Source organism: Myxocyprinus asiaticus, chromosome 37 (assembly GCF_019703515.2).
Source record: "Myxocyprinus asiaticus isolate MX2 ecotype Aquarium Trade chromosome 37, UBuf_Myxa_2, whole genome shotgun sequence".
NCBI lineage: Eukaryota > Metazoa > Chordata > Actinopteri > Cypriniformes > Catostomidae > Myxocyprinus > Myxocyprinus asiaticus.
In genome coordinates this window covers 36,978,227-36,989,624 of record NC_059380.1, presented here as the reverse complement: position 1 = coordinate 36,989,624, position 11,398 = coordinate 36,978,227, and the positions used below count along the sequence as shown (strand labels likewise).

Below are 11,398 nucleotides of genomic sequence, written 5' to 3'. Positions count from 1 at the left end.
ATTTTATATTCATAAGTGCAAATTATCAAAGAAAATGTCAGTTTTTATATTTTCATGAAAGATGTTGAATTACACTTTAATTCTTCATATATATATATATATATATATATATATATATATATATATATATATATATACACACTGGCGGCCAAAAGTTTGTAATAATAGTTTAGTACAGATTTTGCTGTTTCGGAAGGAAATTGATACTTTAATTCACCAAAGTGGCATTCAACTGATCACAAAGTATAAAGTACATATAGTCAGGACATTACTGATGTAAAAAACAGCACCATCACTATCTGAAAAAAGTAATTCTTGATCAAATCTAGACAGGTCCCATTTCCAGCAGCCATCACTCCAACACCTTATCCTTAAGTAATCATGCTAAATTGCTAATTTGGTACTAGAAAATCACTTGCCATTATATCAAACACAGTTGAAAGCTATTTGGTTCGTTAAATGAAGCTTATGTTGTCTTTGTGTTTTCTTTTGAGTTGCCATCGTATGCAATAGACTAGCATGTCTTAAGGTCAATATTAGGTCAAAAATGGCAAAAAAGAAACAGCTTTCTCTAGAAACTCATCAGTCAATCATTGTTTTGAGGAATGAAAGCTATACAATGCTTGAAATTGCCAAAAAACTGAAGATTTCATACAAAGGTGTACACTACAGTCTTCAAAGACAAAGGACAGCTGGCTCTAACAAGGACAGAAAGAGATGTGGAAGGCCAGATGTACAACTAAACAATCAGAGTCTCTAGTTTGAGAAATAGACGCCTCACATGTCCTCAGCTGACAGCTTCATTGAATTCTACCTGCTCAACACCAGTTTCATGTAGACTCAGGGGTGCAGGCCTTATGGGAAGAATTGCAAAGAAAAAGCCACTTTTAAAACAGAAAAACAAAAAGAAAAGGTTAGAGTGGGCAAAGAAACACAGACACTGGACAACAGATAATTGGAAAAGAGTGTTATGGATCTTAACCCCATTGAGCTTTTGTGGGATCAGCTAGACTGTAAGGTGAGTGAGAAGTGCCCGACAAGACAGCCTCATCTATGGCAAGTGCTACAGGAAGTGTGGGGTGAAATGTTACCTGAGTATCTGGACAAACTGACAGCTAGAATGCCAAGGATCTGCAAAGCTGTCATTGCTGCACAAATTAAAAAAAAAAAGAAAAAAAAATGGTAATAGTAATTTTTCATGTTATTAATGTCCTGATTATAAACTGTGATCAGTTGAATGCCACTTTGGTGAATAAAAGTACCAATTTCTTTCCACAAGAGCAAAATTTGTACATTATTCCAAACTTTTGGCCACCAAAACTTTTATGTATATATATATATATATATATATATATATATATATATCTAGTGTTACTCTTTTACGGTGTACTACATATAAGATAGTATAAGGTGTTTTGGTTTTTGTAACCCTTTTGCAATGTTTTTTTCTTTCCTGTTCTTTGTTGTGAATGTTTTTTGCATTGCTAAAAAAAATAATGCCCCACACACAGCAAATGAGAACGATTAAATGGCTTTAACGCAACAGACCTTAATAATTATAGAATTTCTCAAAATAATATCTATTACTCTTTTGTGTAATGGATATCAAACAAGTTTAATATGTGGAAATTATATTTCTTTAAATACATTTAAGATGATGCCAAGCATTTTGCACATCTTGTGAGCCGCAGCCCCACCTGCCCCTAAATGTAGAGCGATAATGATAAAAATTCCACATGCGAATTTTGAAAAACAAAAGGCCATCTAGAAACTATCCTTACTAATATTTTAAGATTTATTTTAAAACAAACAAACAAACACTACAAAAACTGGTAATTGTCAAAGGAACATTAGCCATTACAGAATGTTACACATGGAAAAAAATAAAGAGATAGTTCACTTAAAAATGATTTTATTCCCCCCATCATTTACTTACCCTCATGCCATCCCAGATACTGTATGTATGGCTTTCTGTCATCTGCTGAACACAAAGATTTTTAAAGAAGATTTATCAGGTTTGTAGGTCCATAAGATGCAAATGAATGGTGACCAGAACTCAGAAGGTCCAAAAATTACATAAAGGCAGCATTAAAGTAATCCATACGACTCCAGTGGTTAAATCCATCTCTTAAGATGCGATAGGTGTGGGTGAGAAGCAGAGCAATATTAAAGTCCTTTTTAACTATAAATTATTCTCCCTGCCTAGTAGGTGGCGATATACACGAAGAATGCGAATCGTCAAAAACAAAAGAATGTGAAAATGAAAGTGGAGATTTATGGTTAAAACAAGCACTTAAATATTGATCTGTTTCTCACCCACACCTTTCACGCTTCTGAAGATATGGATTTATCCGCTAGAGTCCTATGGATTACTTTTATGCTGCCTTTATGTACTTCTGGAGCTTCAAAATGTTGGCACCTATTCACTTGCAGAAAAAAACTTGCCGAAAACATTCTTCTAAAAATATGCATTTGTGTTCAGCAGAAGAAAGTCATACACATCTGGGATGGCATGAGGGTGAGTAAATGATGAGAACATTTTCGTTTTTGGGTGAAATATCCCTTTAATGATACAAGTGACAGTATTTTATTTAAAAAAAAATTATCCTTCAGTCAATGTGCTGTAAACTGTCTAAACTGATGTTACGCAGTCACAAACATAATACTGTCATAGAAAAATGCTTTGTTAATTATAATTGACAAAAACTCTTAATGCTCTTTTTCTTTGCTACAAGAGTGGGTTTGTGATAAATAAAACTTAGCATGTGTGTGGTGTCATTACAGCTTTGTACAATTATGTAAATACTTTCCAACATTTGATAAGCAATCGTGCACTCCACAATTTAAGCACTTAGCTCCAATACAACCAAACACTCTCTGATTAGTGATTAATACATTGTGGTTTGGATGACACAGGCTGAACAGTTATTATATGGTTTACAATAATAAAAACTAAATAAAAGTAAGGCCATAATAGCTGTGCATATGTTTGCTCTCAATGATGGCGCTGGCGACCCTCACAGAGTTTTTCCTCATTCCCCTTGTGTTTGCATCTGCTTACAGAAGGCCTCAAACTGCTGCTGTTCAAGTTCAGTCATGACTTTGTTTAGGGCGTAAATCTGTAATACACCAGCAACAAAGAACAAACTGAGATGCACTGATCTGAAATGTGCACAAATCTTTAACCCTTGTGCAACCTTCGGGACATTTTTGTCTTATTTGTTTTTTTCGATCATTTTGGCTGTGTTAACGCCAACAGCATAAATTTTGCCAAAGGTGTGTATTTTTGGGGGAATTGTTATATTTCAACCTCAGTTCCTATAATACATCTATAATACCCTGTACACAAAATAGTTACACTCAGGACCTTCAGGACAAAAATATCCCCATTGAAACCCATTAAAACTGCAATATTTGATCCCAGTGCCATTAAAGCATAAAATCATGAATTATACGATATTATGCTTTCATTCCAGAGCCCTGGCTTTCAAATTTAAATTTGTATTATTTTCCACCAGATGGCACCATTTTTCTCATGGTTAGCCTATGGAGCAAATACATGCTTTTTTCCTATTTTCTGTTTGCTGTATTATAGAGCACTGCAGGCCAACTGAATAAATGATTTAGCTAAAATTGTGTGGGTGTGTTGGTATGGATGTCAGAGTGTGTTTTGTAAGTGTGTATTGAGAAATGTGTGTGTGTGCAAAAAACAACAGTGGCATTATGTAAACAAACTGGCATTTAATGGGTTAAAATCCTGAAAATGAATGAATATTTGGTAGTAATGATCAGGACTTATGTTGATTAAAAAAAAAGTCAGTGAAAGTGGAAAATAATATTAATATATAATATTTTTATGGCAGATTTGAGAGTAATTTTTTTTTAAATCTGATACTGCACAAAAAATAATAATGCATCACAATCAATGTTGTTGCTAAGCATTGACATATCCCAGACTGTGATAATCCACACACACACACAAATCCCTTTAGCATATAATATATGGAAAATAAATCTTTTTTTTTGTGTTTTTTTTTTCATAAAAAACAACAGTGGCATTATATAAACAAACTGCCATTTAAAGGGTTAAAATCCTGAAAATGAATGAATATTTGGTAGTTATGACCAAGATTGATGTTGCTTATAAAATCTAAGTCAGTGAAAGTGGAAAATAATATTAATATATAAAATTATAGCAGTTTTTGACGCGGACATTTTTGTCCTCTAAGGACCTTTGAGTAATTTTTTTTTATTGACGCACAAGGGTCAAGCAGACTTCACGTGCACTATAAAATAAAGAATCAAAACATAGATAGACGGATGGATGGATGGATGGATAGATAGATAGATAGATAGATATGTATGTATGTATGTATTGATCAGTAATTGTCACCTCTGCTCTCTGCCTCTGTTTGAGCTCTTGTTGAGCTGATTTCTGTTTGGTTCTGTCTCCTCGGGTCGGTGTTTGCTGTTTCTGTTTGTCCTTTCGACATGCGGGCTCCATTTTTACATATGGCTAATAATGCAGAATATAAACAAGGTCTGATTCATTTTCATAATTATTTATTACTGACTATGCCAAAATAATTCAGTTTTGTTGACTAATTATTAGCATTGCGCTGTCGCAAATATATGATTGTTTTTGTTCTTTATCAGAGGACAAACTTACCCTGTGAATACTAGAGAAAAAGAAAAATACGCTGGAGGGAAAAAACGTACCAAGTGATTATTGACGAAAAGATTCAACAAACGGGATAAAACAGCTGCTGCTAGCAAATGTTGTGTCACTGATAAATAAACCCGTGCAGAAAATAGACCTGCAACCAAAAGGTTCCTATATTAGTGTTCAAATATATAATATATTAAAGGAATCTTCCAGGTTCAGTACAAGTAAAGCTCAATCGATGACACTTGCGGCATAATGCTGATTAGCACAAAAATTATTTTGTCCCTAGTTAATTAATAACAAAAAAGAAAAATCGCAATTGCAGTGAGGCAATGGAAGTGAATGGGGCCAGATAATAAACGTTAAAGACGCCATGAAATCAAAATGAAAGTTTTGCTGCTTTTATTCTATATTTATTCCCTTTAAGGTCATCAATATGCTAATGTGCTTCCAAATGCTTACAAAATTCGTTTTCAGAAGATATAGGCATTTAAAATCAACAGTCTCTCTCTTCCCGCTTGACAGACCGAGGCACAGTCATGAAGACACAGATGGCGTGAGAAACTTTGTCCAATCAAATGCTTTCTAGAACGAGAACACTCCCTCCCCTAGCTTGTCTGGCTGTGTTCTAACTTGCGCTGATCATGCCTTAACAGGGTACTTCGAAATGAGCACAATATTGTAGGGTCACTTCCAAACAGATTTTACGATAAGAATTGCATAAAAATTAGTTTTGACTTACCATTATCACCTTTCAGCCTTCTAGATGAAAGGAAACTCGCTGGAGTTTATTTACATTTTTTCTGCAGACGGAGGTTTCTTTGATATACCACTCGAGTAAGTGTTCTTTATTCTTTATGCTTTGTGTATTGTGATTCAAAACGAGGACAAATTAGCTTCTCCTCACTTGTTTCACATTCATCTGTATTTGTACAACGGCTCCAGCCTTGTTCAAATGTAAACAAAGCCGGTTCACTCGGAAATACGTCACAATACTGTTGTAAAGTCAGTCATAACTTCCGTTTTGTGCGACTTTAAGATGCACACTGTTTTAAAGTTACAAGATTTAAACATTACACGTCTTAATATGGTTTTAATAAGATAAAATCGCTAACTTACCTTTTCTGTGTAAAGTTATATCCAATATTACAATTTAGTTGACATGAAAACGTAACACCGTTAACCCTGTCTACACCGTAACAGCGATAAATCCCTGATTTGATCATGTTAAAATCATGTTAACATGTGTAATGTTTACGTCCAGTGGCTATACTTTTGAAACAGTGTGAATTGTAAAGTTTATGGACTGGCCCCATTGACTTCCATTTTAAGAGCCTTACTGTTACTGCAATTATTGTTTTTTTTTTTTTTTAATAGATTATGCCACAAATGCTGTGTCATTTGAGCCTAACTTGTAATGAACAGTTGTTTTATGATACATAAAATGTATGATAAAATGTCAATAAATAATTATGCAATGACACACAAGCGTTACTGTAATTTGAAGGTTGTTTAAATTGAATTAACAGTGTGTTATGCATGTGTTGCTTGCAAAAATAAAGGCAAACACAAGAGGTCGCTCTTATATTTGTGTTGAGATTTATGGAGCTTTTTTCTTTTACCATATCACTTTACTTTCACTTCATTTATTTTATTTTAATGCTTTGCATGTTAACCTGGTGAAACATTACGATTTACTAACTAATTATTTATTGCATGTTTTATTTAAGGGTCTATTTGGTTATAAACAATACAGAACCATTATTAAATTGGACTGCTTGAATTATAGGTATTATCTTACATTCAACTCCAGTGGATTCTAAATCATTTAGAAACTGTAATGAAAACATTTCACTTTGTGTACACAGACAAACAGGTTTTTTTTTTTTTTTTTGCCTCCCTGCCATTCTGGAATTTATATGTACTCCAGTGTTTCTATTCAGTTACTTGGATGACAGAATTTAAAAGCTCAGTTTGAGAAGTGCAAATGTTTGTTCATTAAAGACATTTTTCCAGAGCACTTCTGTCACTGATGTTGTGTTAGCAGTTATTGTTATCCCAACATATCAGTTGACGACAGCACTCATATGTCACCATAAACCAAAAAACTCTATATGGAGTTAAAAAGGTTTCATGTTGTCAGACGCAAATGGACCACCTAAGAAAAACTTGCTAAAAGCTATCGGCGAAGGCCGAAAGATTATCATTTACATAAATATTGGTTAATCTGATACCTGGCACAGCAGAGGAGGCATAAAAATGTCAAACAGACTATAAACTATTCTGTTTGGATTATGTCGTATAATTGTAAAAATGCTTCAGAAAAGAATGATGAATGATGGCGTTTAGTTCAGTTTGACCATATGATGCTGCACTTTTATGGACCTCAACTTGATGCTCATATAGCTGTCCTCATGTTATGCCCTTTGGCACTGTTGTGCCACATGAAATTTATCATGGCACATTCCATTGTGTTTCCTGGATTCCATCTGCAACAGAGGAGAGCACTCTTTTTGTAATAATACCCAGGGAAGAACAACTGATCCTAAATGCAACAGACCCCCTCCAACAGATTTTCCACTCGATAGACAGTCATAATTCGACCTTTAGCTCCCTAGGAAAAGCTGGCATGTGCGAGGGAGTTCCCATGAGCCATCACCACAGTCTTAGAAGAGGTCCGTGGAAAGCCGGCCTGAACAAACTGAATGCGGTGGGTCGGGGAGGTGCCATAAGGCCCATGACGCCAGATTGTTGTCAGATGCATAAGAGAAGCTTTTGCCCACTGTTTCTGATGACGTGATCTTCCCTACAAGCACACACCATTGACAGTAGCAGTAATTCAAAGTGATTTGTCTGTTATCGAGGTGTCCATTCATTCCAGAGCAGAATTCATCACTCCGAAGACAACTTTGATGATCCAAACAAAGATGTAATTAAAGTTAGGTTTCGAAAGTCAGACCATATTGAAAATCTAGGATATTTTTCATTTAAATATGAGAATAAACAAAGAATTACGAAAAATTAAAAATAAAGAAACATTACGACAAAATGAGGTCTTTAAAATGCTACGCTATTTCTAAGTCACTAATCAAATGTAAGTGACATGAACCATGTCTGTACAAACTTGTTTGTACAAAAAGTCACAATCCTATACCTACATTTTTGCAAAAAGATTTTACGTGGTTTCGCTGTACGCATCATGGCACTTTCCAGCAGAAATGAACACTAGAGGCGCTACAACAATGACTTTTATTACCTTTCGCACAAATTATGAGTAAAACAGCAGATTATCAGTTCAGAAACACTTCCTTTTTGCCCTTTTCCTCACACAATGCTATCTTGTGACATCTAAACACTTTTACTATAGCGCATGACTTGTAAAGCAGTGCATTTTAACATTTGCATTACATAACTAACTAAAAAGCTTGTTCGAGCACAAAAAAAATTGTGTGGTATCTCAACTGATAGAATATTGCACTTGCAATGCAAAGGACCGGGGTACGAATCCTGAACAGAATGCGAGTCGACACATGAGCCGAAAGTTTAAAAGAAGCATCACAAAATGACGTGGTTGCTTCAGGAATTGCATTTTTCATCTTAAATTCATTTTTTATAACATTATCGGGTAGGTTTAGGTTTAAGGTTTAGTGTAGGGAGGTGATTTAAAACTCCATAGAGCATTAACATTAAAAACTCACTTTTAGTGCCACACAGTGGACATTTCACCTCGGAACTGCTGTGATACGTGTAAGGAACCACGTAATATCATTTTGCAAAAATGACTCCACAGTCACATAATTTTCATGTGATCAGGCTGAATAATACAAAAATGAGAAGGTGTGTCCAAACTTTTGACAGGTATACAGTGTATAAAGAGCCCGTTTAAGTTATGCACCTATGTGCTCCACAATTCATAACGGAATCCTGTTTTCGTTTTCGGGTCTCCAGTGTTTTCACTCGCATCCACATATGTTTTTAGAAAACAAAGTGATGTTTAGCGAATTTGCGAATGTGGCTCCATATTGCTGATCTTTTGCAGTCATGATAACAATCTTTTGACAGTTCCCTACAGATGACATGAAACAATGGCTCGAGGTTAGCGACTTATATTTACTCCAATTTAAGGCGCGGTCATATTTACCTTCGCATGGCGAAATTCTGTGGGCGAAATACAGTCATCTCAATGGGAATCCACGTGATCATGAATTTTGCGCAATGGACTTCCAGTGGCGAAGAATTATCCCCTGCAGATTTTAACATGCAAATTCAATGCATTGCTTGGTTTAACAGTAACCTCTGTGTGGGCAGTGCTTCATACACAGCTACATTGAATATTCACAATGGACAAAGATATCAGTTTAGCGGCAAGTTTCTTTTCTAACTTCACTCTCACAGAGTATACACTCACTGAGCACTTTATTAGGAACACCTGTACACCTACCTATTCATGTGATCATCTAATCAGCCAATCGTGTTGCAGCTGTGCAATGCATAAAATCATGCAGATACATGTCAGGAGCTTCAGTTAATGTTCACATTAACCATCAGAATTGGGGAAAAATGTGATCTCAGTGATTTCGACTGTGGCATGTTCATTGGTGCCAGACGGGCTGGTTTGAGTATTTCTGTAACTGCTGATCTCCCGGGATTTTCATGCACAAGTCTCTAGAGTTTACTCAGAATGGTGCCAAAAACAAAAACCATCCAGTGATTATCAGTTCTGCAGATGGAAACGCCTTGTTGATGAGAGAGGTCAACAGAGAATGGCCAGACTGGTTCGAGCTGACAGAAAGGCTACGGTAACTCAGATAACCCCTCTGTACAATTGTTGTGAGCAGAATACCATCTCAGAATGCACAACATGCCGAACCTTGAGTCAGATGGGCTACAACAGCAGAAGACCACGTCGGGCACTTTGTTAGGACCATAGTGTTCCTAATAAAATGCTCAGTGAGTGTAAAATTCAGCATTAAAAAAGAGGCTGCTTTACAAATTTTTTTTTTGCCTGCTTCACACGTGCTCAATGTCTGCCCACGCCCTCTTCGCCCGTGGAATTGCACTGTGGAAAGGTAAATGTCACCTTTAGACTTAAATTGGTTGTTGTTCTTCGACTGGATTGTTCGTTTCAGTAGTTTTTAACATTGCTTCTTATGGAGACCGGAACCAGAAAACAGTCCAGCTGCAATTAGAATCATCATGGCATTGCCCAGTGGTTGGCCTGGAAAACTGTGGATAGAACAAAACAGAAAAGATACCTTTATGCCCAAAGGATGGAACACCCACCACGCCTGTCAACAATTTGAATACAGACATGGCAGTTAAGTTAAAAATATAGAGGCAGAGGAAGCAGCCTCTAATAAACATTTCATTTAGCTGTCGCTGTACACATACAGTAAGACTTGAGCCACAGCAGCATCCAGCGCTGGCCCGAAAACCTCTCCACACTGCCAAAGAAACATAGCACCACATTGAACTTTTCAGCACTAAATATAACATCCAAAATTGAACGATGCCCAAACTGAATGGCAAACTGAAGCCTCTTTTTTCACACCTGTAGCAAGTGTGCCCAGTTAATCTATCAAGCTCCAGCAAAAACAGAAGCATCGTTGCAGTAGATCGGGTTGGTGAGGCATTGACAGGAAATGACAACACCAGATTGCGGGTTAGCCATGGGGTGGCAGCATTTTTCGGCAATGTGCGTACTGGGTGTCGTAATCGTGCGCAATAAACATGGCAAACCACATTAGAACAGTTCAGCATTTTTTGGCTCACCTCAAGTGACATCATCAGAATCTTTTTGACCTACCCATGGACACTGAGAGACATCAGGTTTTTTTTAAACAAAAGCAGGAGCATTTGTTTGCAGGATGGAACATGCTTAAAAGGAAAAGTGCACAAATAGATGTGTTATGCAGAATGTTTAGTCTCAGTCATCATTCGCTTTCAATGAACAGACCAACATAATTTCTATCATCTCATTTTGTGCTCCACAGAGGAAAGTCATACAGGTTTGTAATAGCATGGGTGAATAAATGATGACAGAATTTTCATTTTTGGGTGAACATGAAAATCATTTTCAGCCTTGTAACACACAAACACCAGTTAAATGTTCATTAGAGACGTTTAAGAGGTGAAGTGAGAAACATGTTTTTCTTTATACTGCTTGGAGAGATATGTAGTTTAACATGTTTGAGACAAATATGCACCCGGGGAGTGATTCACGGCTTGACGTTAAACAAGCAGGGGGCTGCAACTCGCAAGTCAATCGACCTCTTTCTTCTTCTCTGTACTCAATGAGGAGTTTTCTAAAATCTTGACAGCCTTGCCTTGAAAGCTGATACTTCACGTTAATTGTCTTTGCATTGTGGAGTCACTCAGATGAATAGAAATATGTTTTACTTTTACAGTTATTGTCTTTCCTATTGCTTTCCTAGCAAAGCAATTTTTAAACACCTAGCAACTGCATAGTAACCAAGCAAAAACTCACTCAGAAAACTTTTGAAACCACTTTAGCAATTCCCTAGCAACCACTTTAGTAACCACCTAGAAACGCCCTTGCAACCGTATAGTAACACGCTAAAAAACACTCAGAAACCTTTAGCAACCACGTGCTAAGTTGCTAAGGTGTTATTAGGGGTGGGAGAAAAAAGATTTTCCAATGCATTCTTTCTCCAACGATTTTTATTTATTTTTTTATTCAGAATCAATTCTGAGTTCAATTTAAACTCTGGC

General features: G+C 36.3%; 1 protein-coding gene across 2 annotated transcripts; it reads right to left on the bottom strand.

The window, feature by feature from the left end:
• Positions 1-1,765: 1,765 nt before the first annotated feature.
• Positions 1,766-4,812, bottom strand: svbp (small vasohibin binding protein). 2 transcript variants are annotated; one of them, XM_051675893.1, is made up of 3 exons: positions 4,670-4,812; positions 4,394-4,516; positions 1,766-3,119 (listed from the first exon to the last, which is right to left on the bottom strand). In XM_051675893.1, the coding sequence occupies exons 2-3, from the start codon at positions 4,502-4,504 to the stop codon at positions 3,033-3,035; spliced, it is 198 nt and encodes a 65-aa protein (XP_051531853.1). In that variant the 5' UTR covers positions 4,505-4,516; positions 4,670-4,812; the 3' UTR covers positions 1,766-3,032. The 2 variants fall into 2 exon arrangements, with proteins under 2 accessions (XP_051531853.1, XP_051531854.1); XM_051675894.1 differs by having other exon boundaries at positions 4,720-4,794.
• Between the last annotated feature and the right edge of the window lie 6,586 nt (positions 4,813-11,398).